Source organism: Trachymyrmex septentrionalis, unplaced genomic scaffold (genome assembly GCF_001594115.1).
Source record: "Trachymyrmex septentrionalis isolate Tsep2-gDNA-1 unplaced genomic scaffold, Tsep1.0 scaffold21, whole genome shotgun sequence".
NCBI lineage: Eukaryota > Metazoa > Arthropoda > Insecta > Hymenoptera > Formicidae > Trachymyrmex > Trachymyrmex septentrionalis.
Genome location: NW_017305288.1, coordinates 461,376 through 475,562, shown reverse-complemented (window position 1 = coordinate 475,562; position 14,187 = coordinate 461,376). Strand labels below are relative to the sequence as shown.

General features: G+C 29.0%; 1 protein-coding gene across 1 annotated transcript in view; it reads left to right on the top strand.

Annotated features, from left to right (window-relative positions):
• LOC108748037 (probable G-protein coupled receptor 158) overlaps positions 1-14,187 on the top strand; it is a 91,398-nt gene that overhangs the window by 18,976 nt on the left and 58,235 nt on the right. Inside the window, exon 2 of the mRNA XM_018485995.1 lies at positions 5,693-5,876. Coding sequence (XP_018341497.1) covers positions 5,693-5,876 — 184 coding nt within the window. The remainder of the gene's footprint in view (positions 1-5,692; positions 5,877-14,187) is intronic.

Here is a 14,187-nt window from a genome sequence, read left to right as displayed (position 1 = left end):
ATAATTCACACGCATTTTATCTCCCAACGTTTTACCCACCTGCTTTTTACTAAAACCTTTATATCAAAGAATTGCCCTCAAAAATTATATTAGAGTTAAAAATATTACTTCCCCTGGCTTCTCGTGCTGTTTGTAAAAAACCCCTGTGGGCGCACAGAAAAATTCTCAACGGATCTCAGACAATCTCTGAGAACGCATATCCATTGCATGCATACGTGCGAGAACTGCATACAGCTGCGGCTCCGTTTCTTATCGTGTTTTGGGGTTTCGTGATGCGGATAAAAGCTTGCAAAAGACGCTCGATAACGTAACAAACAATAGACGAGTAGTGTTCGACGATGAGAAACGAGGACTTCGGGGACTCTTAAAGAGACTCTTTCCATGGCCTTTTTATAGACTAAGGGGAATGCGGAAAAGAATCCCTGTTTAATCGCCACCGATTACGACCGATCCATGAAACTGCGTTACAATGACTTAAACGTCATTGCCGCTAAATATCTTTAACAAAACTGATGTTATCAGCAATAAGAGATGAAAAGGTTTATAGACTACTCTCTGTAATTATATCCTATATTGATATATAAGATGTTCTGTATTTAAATGATCAGACTTTTGGAAGCGTGTAAGGGATCGAGTAAATTAAGAAAAAAAGTCCTTTAGAGATATCTTTGTTTTTGCTTCGTTATGAAGATAATTGATAAAGAGATAAAACGTAGTTTTTATTTTTGCAGTTATTTATTATTTATTCATTCACATTTATTTATTCTGTACGTTGTGTCACTTACTTAAATAGTTATCCTGAGCACTGTACGGCTGAGGTCCGAAGGTCTGTACATTGGAGATTTTATATTTTTACTGGAGGTCGGCCGATCATTAAAAAAAAAAGAGAGAAAAAAGTTACTTTCTTTTTCTTATTAATATTTAACCAACATAAAGTGTTAACAATCATAGAGACCTTCTTATTATTATTAAGATTACCTATAGTGCGAACATAATCACAGACTTTCTTATTATTTTCCATGTTAATTGAAATATCCAATTAATAAATATCCCACGCGAGCGAAAAACTGAAGACTCTTTCCGTCTACAAGAGAACTAGAAAACTGGAGAATGATCCCGAAAACTGGAATCTCCTGGCAACCGTGTAACGCAGATATTGTTCAAAGTATTCGTTTCTTGCAGCAATGCACGCGTTGCATCTTGTATACGGACAATTTAATTGTGTTGCACTTAAACACTGATCTAGTCAACGTATAACAATGGGCGAATTCAAGACGGTGAAGCGGCATGCTTACGAGCGATTGAATATGATTGGTTGGATCTATAAATACAAGTAACAACCAATTATGCTCATTTGCAGGCCACAACTGCTTTGTCAACTTGAACGCGCCCAATGATTCGCCGATTCGGCACTCTTGTGTTTGGAAATCGGCGCGTATATTCTCGTACTGTCTCTGAAGCATTAAGTCTTCTGTCGCTGAAATTGTACACGAAAACAATAATATTCCGCTTTAAAAATAATAATATACAAGGGCGAAAATTACGTTTTGTTTTTTTCGCAATATTTTAAAACGAAGCAAAAACGAGCATATCTCTAAAGGCCATTTTTTTCTTAGTTTATCGATTCCCGAAAGGCCATTTAAATTCGGGACACCCTATATATTTTATCTATATTCAATACTCAATGCAATATGCCGTTGCTAATATTCGATGGATATTACGATGGATTCTTTTAATTTTCCGAGCGCAATGTTTTATATGCAAATATTACGCGAATATATGAAATATAAATAAGCAATTCTGGACCAATTGCAATAAATACGTAATAATCTATATAGCAGCGTTATCTACGTTAAAATAAAAAGCAGCTATTGATATTTAATATGATAATAGTAATATGTATATCACATATGTTATTACTAAAATGTGAAAGTATACGATATATTATTACCTATGATATAAAAAGCTTTGATAAAACGAGCTTTTTCAAGAAAAAAATTTTTAATGCGAATCGAATGTACTCGATTAAGATATCTCGCAAGTTTCAGTTCGCGAAACATTGGAAACACTTTAATCTCCATGTCAATAACGAGCGAAACATTATTGCTATAATGGTTAATATAAAACGAATAGATTGAAATAATAAGATACTTCACACTCTATTTGATCTGTTTAAGCAATTTAAAGTTTATTCCCTTACGTAAATGAATCTGTATCACTTTATATCTTACATCTTCTTGTAACATTTAATTACTAATTTTATATATTACTAGCAAGTTTCACTGATTTCAAAATAAAGCGTTAGATATCTAAAAGTTCAAAAGTTTTAAGTAAGAATTTAAGTAAAAGTATAAATTATCGTAAAAGTATAAACCAGAAATTCAAGATTCCAAGGATTCAAGCTTGCGAGAAATGTCTCAAGAATGTCAAATTCAAAAGATTCGAGTTCGTAAATATGTTAAGAATCGAATATCTTGGCATAAATAACAAATTCTCAGATGCAGATGCAGATGTCAAAGATCCGGAATTAAAAAAAAAAGAAACTAAACGAATAGTAATGCTACCGAGAAACCAATAATGTATTTCATCATTAATCAGCTATTTTTTGCCAACGGGATATTGAAGAGAAATTACATAATATAACGGATGTTTCTCGTATACTGTGCATTTTATGAAACACTCAAGAAATATGTGGTAAAAAGTATTGATGGTAAAGAGACAGAAAGGAAATAAAGTAAGTGATTCGATCTAGAGTAACATACACTGTAAAAGAATTTTATTTATTTAATTCTACTATTTTCTAGATGCTTTCCTTTAAAATGCTTCCCTTCTGCTTTTTCCATCTTTGCTCGTCTCTGCCCGACTTTAATGGCACTGGAGCTGACCTGAAATCAAATTGAATATTTTTCTACGTCAGTAAATCTTTTGGTGTTTTTGCTGTCCGCCCTTTGCGACTACGTTCAATCTTCTTTGAATCCTTTCAGTGATCAGAGAGTAAGAGTTCAAGTCTCCAATAAAGCGAGTGTGTACCCACAGAAATATATTGATTAAATTCTATTAATTTTTTGATCATTTTTGTACGAAAATGTATAGAAATAAAAGCAAAGTAAAATTTAATCATCCAAATTCGTTTATTGTGTTTTCAATTTGTTGAAATTAAATGAAAGAGAATCTAAAAGATATCTTATTATTGTCAGAAAGCACTTTATCGATGGAACTCTTTAACGAGCTAGCAAAATAAATTTTGTTTGACGGCTTGAAGACAAATATTTTTAATTATCATTAGATAACTTAATAGTTAAAAATTCAAAAGTATTTAAGAATCTGAATGATCGTCATTGTCGCGGCGGCGGTTAATAGACATGCACATTTCCTAAATAAGTTTCAACAGGATTTATATTAAAGGAGGAAATACCGTCGAATAAATCAAGCTGGGATTTTGATCTTGCAGGTAGGATGGGAACGAGGGAAAGAAATGAGAAGTAAGGGACGAGAAATAGTAGAGCAAAAAAAAAGAGAGAGCACGCGTTACAACTTGGCGCCGAATCAGGGCGTTTTCTCGATTTTTTTACCAGTCTCGAGAATAAAAACGCGTCTTGATTAAGACCGTCTTAATTAAGGGCATTTCTCTGCTTGGTTATCTTCATACGCGGCTATTTTATTCAGTAATATTCTCTATTTATTAGTTTATTATGAGCTTATTCAAGCAAGTATATATGCTACTTTATATTTAAAGCTTATCGTCTGTCATATAATTTTACAATATTTTAACTGTTGACACACGCGTCGGTTGTATATCTTTAGTTTGCTTTGAGTGTAGCATACGCTGGACATAAAATGTGGATGTCCTTTTTCTAAATATGAACAGTCGAGTAGATAAACTATGAACAAGTTGCGCTAAAATATATGAATATACGAGAGAACCTGTGCGGGACACATATTCTTGTTTCACATATGTGTATAGGTAGTAATATTAACTTTTCTTTTTTTTTCTCTTATTTCTTTTTATGTTTATATTACATTATTATATCTGTAATAAAACGCGACAATTCTTAAAGCGGCAATTTTCTCAAACATACAATGTACAGCGACTGTTAAAAGTTTTTAATCAACATATAATATTTACCGTTATTTTTGTCAATCTATTTTTTTAATTTATGTTACACATAAAATAAATTCTTGTTATTATCAACTGAAACACACAAGTGAACTCTCTGAAATATATTAAATACTAGTATACTAGAAAAAATTCTTTATCTAACCGATAAATGTAACAAAAATATATATAAGTAGTTATATTTATCATCACCTATGATTAATTACAAGTGATAGGATTAATTTGAAATTTATAGACAATTATAACTTAAAAATGTAAAAATATCTGTATCATAATTATCTTAAGTGGCAGTTCTAATTCGTACCAGTTTAACTATATGCGAGCCCTGATAAATATTTACGAGACTGAATAATTTTATTACCGTTCGCCACGATAGCAAGTTTAGTTGCTCTTAATATAATTTGAGATGCCTAGCATACTTGAGAGTTTGTGAACCTGAAATGTTACTTACTGCGTTGGAAAGAGAAGTTACATTTACGAACGGCATGGAACTAACTGAAAAATTACGGATATGGTGCTGTGCTACATAAACGATAATGCTTGAAATGGTATCGATTATCCCGCAGCATGACACGAAGAAAATTGGGCGAATAACATTTTTCACATTCAGGCGGATCATGACCGATAAAGCTCAGCAATTTCTTCATGTAAGAAGAAAACGGCATCATGACCGACGCTGGTGGCGAAAGGTAGAGCAAGCCGACGGAAAAACAGATACGACGAAGCTCGTTTCCTTTATCTACCCAGAGAACTCGGGACAATTTCTCGCGGCACCTCCTTCCGCTGTACCTCGTATATTTATACGAATCCTTAATACTCTCTCTGCAGTCAGTACGCCGCACATACTGAGATACACGTGCAAGGCTCTTATTGTTAGATCCTTGAATTACTGGAATCTTACTCGGAACCTTACAGTGGATTTCCAGAGAGCTGGGCGTCTGGGGATCACTGAATTTCTAAAGATTAACTTCTGCAAATGTTGTCAAAAGTGAATGGTTGTAAGATCAAAGATAAAGGAAAAATAGTTTTAAAAAAATTAATTCTGATGAAAGACCGTAAGAAAAAGTAACGCGAGTTTGGTTTTAAGATTTTTTTTACATGAAATAAAAGATTAAGTGAAAAATTATATATATTGCGTGAAAATACTATAATAAATAGTATAACGCGAAAAAACACACACATTTATATTTTCTAGCTTCAAGAGATTTTTGAATCTCAAATAAATGATAAATAATATACATAATTATTATCAAATAGCTATGAAGATAAATAATAATTGATATAATTAGAAGAGAGAGTATCCGATTGAAATACAATTTCAATCCAAACAATGCGGTTAATTTTTGATTAAATTTATAATTAAATTTTTAATGTTGATGTAATATTGATTAATTTGCATGATAATTAATATTATAAAAAACATTATAATTGCTTTATATTATACTATAAATTAATCAATTGTATACATATACTAATTAAGTCGTTATTAGAGAATGGAGATCCTTTAATTAAATTTTTTAGGGGAGAGAATAGACTCGACCTATTTAATGATTTCTCTCTGTCGCTCTATTCCAGGATTCCACACTTATACGCTGAACGAAAGCGCGCACACGGAAAGGGAGGAGGACGAAATCTTGACAGTGAAATACGAGGATGGCAGATGGTCGAAACCGTATTACGACTGCGGGGGTGGCAATATCTGGATGCTGACCTACACCGTACCCTTCTTCGGATACATCAACGATACTTACTTCTTCAAGTGAGTACACATTCTTTTTGTCACATTAAGCGTACGATTATCTTACTTTTCCCATTGATAAATTGAAAATGTATACGTGATCGTCTTTCGTAACTCTTTTACATTAGTAAAGAAGTTAGTAGTACCTGGGCCGGTTAACACAAGAGACAAGTTGATATTGAGTTCCGTTTATATTATATATTTATGGGATGGAATAATGGAAAACTTATCACGAAATATCTCTTTTATAACATACATTTTTTTTATATTACTTAAATCAAACAAATATTACAATTAAAAAAAGAGAAAAATTTGATTCAAGAGGAGGTAAGTAAATTTTCGATTGTTTCAAAATTTTATATGTATTTGTCTGCTTGAGAAAGTAAATCTAAGAGGAAATATTATTAATTAAAAGGAAAATTTCTTACTATATGATATATTATATTGTAATAGTCACTTCTTATAATAGAATGATTGAATTTAAATATATATAAAACTGAAATACGTTGACCTATATTTGAGGTAAGTTTAGCTTGATTTGCGTGAATACGTAAACATTCAATTACAATTTAAACCTAATAAAATGCGTGATATTTAAATCTCTTTGTATGAAGCAAGTTATATCTATAATAGCTTATATTTACTTTTTTCCAACAGCATTTTGCTATTCAATTAAAATAATTTTTAAAAATACAATTGTTATCAAAAAGTACATATCTACGATTTGTTTTTACTTCTATTATGTTTTCATTAATTTAATATAGAGTTTATCGTGTAGGGAATTTACACTGTAATATGTATCAGTTTTTGCACTATATTTTCGGGGTAAGCTGATTACAATGCAGTATGTTCGTATTTCATTTAAGGTAATTGGACACTATCTATTTGGTGATTGTGGATAATTAAACAGTAAATTCAACAAATCCGATTCTACCAATGTAAAATGAATTTTAATCTCGGTTCGATTTATTCTTTATCTTTTTTAATCCTAAAAATGAAAAAAAAAACGGTAAGTTAAATCGAGATTAAAGTTAATCTTACATCGATGGAACTGGGCTTAAGTCGTGCAGACTGTTCGTCTGATTCGATTGCATTAGTTTATTGTTCAGTTTGTTTATCCTATTACTGTCAGTAAAACAAATTGCAAAACGTTGTAGTCGTGATGTTTTTTAGATAAGTAATTGCTTTCTATTAAAAGATGGTTATTAATTTCTGTTATTTTACTTCTTGTAGCTCTGTATTTATACTTTACAACACTGTAGTTTATATTCTTGTCATAACGATTTATTTATATTCCACTAGAAAAAAACTCTTTATGAAAGTAGAAATGGCCAACCTATAGGTATACTGATAATGAATATACAATAAATACGATTGTAATGTCGTTTTTTTTTTGTATTTTTGTGTAGACCATAATTTTTAATTCATTTGTTAAACGTTGTAAAAATCAATAAGTAAGTAGATGAATAGAAGTAAATCAATTGTTTTGGAAAATAGTTCTTTGTGTATTCCTATAAGTTAATAAACATGTTAATATATCAATAAACTCATAATCTTATAAAAGTAACATCGTGGATATTTTATTTTTTAACACTTCTCGTGAAAAAAAGAGACACGTATATTTAGGTCATATTAAATATATACATTATAATCTAAGTATATATTTTTTTCTTTCTATGTTTTACATTCCTTTTCTTATATTCTGTTTTTTTTCCATATTTCTATATTTCTGTATTTCTTTTTTTATGTCTTATATTTAAAAATTACAGACATTTTCAAATATTTACATGGGTGCATTGCAGTGGAGATTTTCAGGAAAAGTAGCATTTATTATGTATCCAATATGACTCAAATGTTACTTTTTTTTAATCTTCACTGTACTTACGTAAATATTTAAACATGTCTTATATTTTTTAATGTTCAGAAAAATTTTGTTTTAAATTTAACCATCAGTTTTTAATTTTGAACTCAGCAAAAATTCCAAAAAATTGCAAAACATAGGATATATATATATATAAATTTTGGTTATCTTATTTAGTTCTTTTACAAAGAAATTATATATCATACGTTAAATAGAATTGTTTTTAGCAAAAAAATGAAAATGTAGAAAAAGAGTCTCTCTCTCTCTTTCTATCATAATAATTATAATAACAGTTTAATTAATAATTAGATGTTTAAAAAGTCGAATGCCGAAATTGTGAAAACTCTACTAATGAACGGTTTCGCCTATCATTTACATTTTGTTTACTGGTCTATCACTTTCATAATGATTTCAAATTTTAATTACACATAACGTTGAAATCAAATCTGTTTACGGAATGTAATGAAAAATTTCCATGCTTAATCTATCGTGCAAAATACTCGAATATAAATATAGATGGGAATTTATATAATGTAATCAAAGTGAATGAAATGAATAATTTCAAATCTTCATTTATTGGAATATGGTCGATTCTATTATCGAAATATTACGGCAGCTCATCAATCTTTAACTACGTCGAAAAATACGAATATAGATAAAAATTTAAGAGAACGCTGCGTAATGTAAGTGCCACTTACATTATGAACGTACACACATTACTATTCGCAGATTAAGGACAGCCTGTGTCGTTCGAGAACTTGTACCGTCATTTTCCGAGCATATTTGAATCTAAGAGTTTTTGAATTGAAAAACCTCGGAATGTATAAGAATTCTAGAAACTTCCGGGAGCTTGGAAGAATTTCAAAAATTCAAGTGTCAAAGTGTGGAGGATTTTAGAATGCGATAACGTATAATATTTTTGTTAAATCGTAACATTGTCTGAAAATGTAGCGCCTAACTCTTTCACCGGCAAATTTATACTGATATAAAGGACTAGCAAGTTCTTTGGATTTATTTAATAATAAAATACTTTTTCCTCAGAGCGCTGGAATTATATTACATAGAAAGAAGTAATTAACTGTAACAACAGTAATTAACATTTTCCTTTATCAATTTGGTTACGTAAGAATTCAGTTTTTATAAAAATTTCTTTTCTCTTATAGCGATATTCGTTTCAAGTTGTAGAAGTATCACAATTCTTTCTATCGTTTTTTTTATCTATCCGGAAACCGGTTTTATATATCCAATGTGTCAATTTGATCGTAATTACAACGTAAATTTGATCAGCAGATTGGTACCATTTGCGTAATAAAACTGTCGACAATATAAAAGGAGAAAAGTAATATGAAGGATCGTATAATAATCACGTTGAATTTTTTTAATGATGCTCTCAATTTAAGGATCGGATAATATTCAGTTACATTCCTCGATGTTCCACTTTCCGCAAAAATTATATAAAGATATCATTTCTTGAGCGCGCTTCATAATAGCGATGTCTTTTTCGTTAATGAATCTGAAAGGAATATAAAGAAAAGAAAAATAGGATAAATGAAGAAAATCTAGCGATACCCGATATTTTAAACGTAATAAGTTCTCGAGGGGGATTGCACGATATATGTATTCTTCAAACTAACTACCTAGGTATTGAGTACTTGACAATTCCGATTACGGTTTTTTAAACAAACTTAAAGTCAACGTTTTCTCGGAAAGGCAATTATTCCATATTTAAAAGTTATTTATAAAAATAACAAAAATTTAATATCTTGATAAAACGTTCTTTTTAGTCAATTTTGAGATAGAATTTATTGCGAATGAACAATGCAAATTAATTTAACTTTATATTTTTTAAATGTAAATTCTATGTATGTTGTCTATCACAACCACTGGTGATTAATTTTTAGCCAATATATGAATAGTGACACGAAGTTTAGATGTACAGGAATAAATAAAGCGTAATGTATTTCCCATGAGAAAGAATTACACATTTATCGAAGAAAAGACAGGGAAAAAGAGTTTTTCATAATATATGAAAACTGTTATAAGCAGAAAACAGAAATAGAGTTTTATGGAGATATTTGTTATAAACTGTTTATATACTATTTCTATTTTATTTGTTTATCAAGTAGAGCTTGTGGAATGAAATGACCAGAGTGCCATCAAATCAGTTTATTGGACGTTATATTTATTATTCTGCTGTATCGCGTCGCATTGTACTTATATAGCTGATAAAGAAGTAGAGAAGCTTACGTCTTTTCTCCTATGAAAGTGCACTTTCTAAGGAAAAGCGCCTTATAGATTTTCTATTTTTATCTCTTTTTCTCTCCTTGCCTAATATCACAAAATTCTTTATTCTCTAATATATCAGACAAAATTATGATAACATTATTAAATTTGTAGTCAATTAAATTTGTAGTCAAGTAAATTAAATTCTTTGAAAATTAACTTTACATGGAAAACACGTTGAGTAAAATCAATAAAAGAAGAAAATTAAAATTAACAAAATAATTGTGCGTTGATATTAAATTCTATAAAAAAAGATAATTACAATATTATGTAGTCAGAATAATAATATATGTATATAAATAATATAATAATAAAAGAATCGCAACATAAATAAATAAAGAAAGCCTTATTTAGTCAAAGTAAATCTTGGTGTCTAATAATATTTATAAATGGTATAATTTTTAATATTGTGTATAAGTAATTGAATTTACTGCAACAATAAACTAACCTACGCGTAAAAATTGAATAAATGAACTCTAAAGTTAAAGTGAGAAAAATATCAATATTATACTTTCGGCCATTTGTGTTAGCCCTACAACGACATTGATTTTTTCTTATCATTTTCTAACTTTAGAATTTCATTTATTCCGTTTTTACAAAATATAGATTAGTCCACTGGTGTATTAAATCCTTCGATTATAAATTATTAGAATCAAACTTCTGAAGAGTTGATATATGTAAATTGGCAACAAGCGTAAGTTTTAAAATTAATATGAGCACAGGAACAGAATGCTTAGAGATAGTAGCTGTTGACTGGCGCGTGGATATTCATTGGCCTGCAAGAGTTATGTTATTTTGAGACAGCGAAATATACAGAGAGGAGTTCATGATCTTGTTTTCCTTTGAGAGAATCGGCGAAACTGTGCGCGGCACGAGCAGAGCGAGCACAAAAGGCAACTGCATAGTCGCATTATGCCACGCTAATGATAGTTCGCCCATCGCACTCTTGCTTACCCCCGCGTGCATACAAGGGGGAGGGGGGCAACAAGTGAGTGGGTGGAACGGACGGTGAAAAGTTACATTGAAGTTACTAACTCGCTCGGACGCAACCTTGTCGATATTAGTGGCGAAGTTACTCGCCAACAAACTGTCGTAACTAGCGAGAGTTTTCCAAAGATCTACCGTCCAGCCAACCCCACAGCGTAGAATCGTTCTCATTCCTTCGTTCCTGCGTTTATTCGAAATTGTTAAACTTCGTCAAACTATAAGGAATTTCTTGTAGGTGAATACGAAAATAGTGGAAGTATTTGTTAGAAAAAAATAAATAAATAAAAAATCCCGAACAGTTTCATACTTTCTTGAGAGTTTTTCGATAACTAAGTGTTTTCGGTGCGAAGAAATTATTATATAGATTTATAGTAAAAATTATGTTTTTCCTCTCTGACAGCTGTCCTCCTTAATTCGTAACGAGAAAGATAAATGCGCACGACATTCCGGAATGGCTATGTTATGATTTATCACGAGAATATGGAAATATAGTCTTTGAGCAACTTTTAGTCGCTTTTCCTGCGGGTTAAACTCAAATAAACAAGGATAATATATCAGTAAGCTACGCATTTTCTGAGTTCACTATCTTTAAAGAGATGTTGGAAACAGTTTGCAAGAAGAAAGAAAACAAGAAAACTGCAAGAAGTTTATATCAGACTCAAAAGAAGAAACTTCGTTTTTCCTCTTTTTGTCATTTAGATTAAACTTGTGTTATAAAATGTCTTGACGTTGTTAGATTAACTTGAAATTTTATTCTACACGATTTGAAACAATATCCATTTGGCACATGCAAAGTTCCTGTAAAAAAATTGAAATGATATTCTCTATTAATGATGTTGGAACATCAGTAGCTTTCAATTCCAATGATTAAAGCTATTTTGAAAAATATTTAATTATTCCTTCAACAAAATTTTTATTTCAACTATAAGATACATTATTATTAAAAAGAATTATAAAAAAATATGACACGCAATCAAATATTAGTAAAAGAATTAATACAATTTTTTAATAAAGCATATTGTTTTATATTATACCGTATGTGAAACAAAAATAAATCTAAAATTAGCGGTTATTTAATAGTATGTTAAATGACATGGCGACATCTTCCGTGTTTATTTTTTCTTTGACTCTCAGGACAAGCATTTCTATTTATAATAAAATAAAACTATAATTATCATTGATACAAAATAATCTGTCAATATTTTATACGATATTTTATACGGTCGATGTTTCAGCCGTCAATGTTTCATCTATCGATGTTTCCTCTTTACAAGATTGGAGAGAATTACAATAGCTGTCAGTATCATGATTATCAGCAAGATAACGTCCATGGGCAATTTCAATTTCAAATGATAGATTCTGCAAAACCCAAGTTTTTAAATAAAAAGTTTAGAAAATATATCAAAATTCAAATATTTTGTTTATTATTTTTCTTTTAAATTACATTTTCTACTAATTATAATTATAATTTTTTTTTATAAATATTACTTGCTTGAAATTCTTGTCTATGATCTTCTTATTTATATATTGCTATGTTTATTAAATTTTTATTAATTTTCTTTATCACACTATTTTACCTGTTTAATTCCAGTAAGTAAATAAATTTGCAGTCTGCCTGTTGCGAATCTCCCATTTATCTCTCCAATTAGTAAGCGAGAAAAACTGGTTATTAATGGAATCTCACGGCAGTCACGACTACATTCGAAAAAATTACAACTGTTTAAAAAAAGTTTAATTATTTATATAGTAACTAACCTTGATGTGCTATAAATGTTTAATAAAGTAGAATAAAATTTTTACGTACACAAAAGAATGTTAAATAAAATAATAAATAAATATTTATGTGTTGATTTGCGAAGTAATCATATTTGAATATGAAGACAGAGGAAAAATATATAAAATAATGGTAGCAATACTATCATGTAAATTTTGTTAGCTCAATATATTTAGATATCTTATTATATTTTTTTTACAATTATCTTATATCTCTGTAGCTTTGGATATTAATTGATTAATTTATTTGTTAACTAAAATAATTGACTAAAAATTTAAAATACATGTAATCATGATTAATGTAATTAATTAAGAAAATTAATTGTCAAACAATTTGATATAATTAATTGGTTAAATTTTTACTTAATTAAAGTAATCAATTAAAAATTAACATGGTAGGTACACGACTAATTTAATCAATTATTGAAATCAATTAAACACCACATTAATTAAAAAAATAATAATCAATAGTTAATTGTTAATTTTTAATTACTTTTAAAAAATTACATTTATAAATTTTATGAAATATTATTAAAAAATGTGTTTGTTTTATTGAAAAAAATATTCGAGGTTTTTAGAAAAATTTGTCTATGTTTTTATATCTTTAGTAAACTGGGAAAAAGATTGTATACATTAATAAAATATAGTTACATTATATTAGCGATAGTTATGTCTATTTCTTTGTTGGCTTTTTAAACATGGATGGAGTTTGAAAGATCTTCGATTCGGAGCAGTTATGATTCTAATTGCGATAGCTTTTCTTTGTATACTTTGATAAGTTTCAGGTAGGATTACAAGCCGCCAATATTACAATTACAGCAATATCTTCACAAGAAATTTCATTTTTCTACAATATTACATGGTTCGAGAAATAATAAAAAGTTGAAATTGAATTTCTCAATATCGTTACGTATACTTATTTCTAATATCTTATTTTCCTCATCTTTTTCTCTTTCTCCAACAGATATATAGTGTTATTAATTCCTTCTTATATTTCGATATTCCACCTTTTCGAACTTTTTGTTAAACTTTTTCTTATTTTTTAACTTGTATTAATATTTGCGAGTTGTTATAACTTTTATCTTGACTCACAAAATTATTTCTCAGCTTCTAGTAAATAAACTTCATAATTTATCTGTTTATCCAATATTTATTTTCCTTCAATCGGACCTTTTATGAATAAAACTGAGAAAAAATATTTTAAATTTTAATGAATATTTACTTGAACAGTGTCAACTGAATATTTACTTATAATAAATAAACATTTACTCAATAAAAAAATGATACTTACACATAAATCAAATTAATAATTCTTGTATCAAATAAATAAATAAATATATATATGTATTTCATATATATATATTATATATATATATATATATATATATATATATATATATATAAGAAAAGAATATATATGATAGTGTT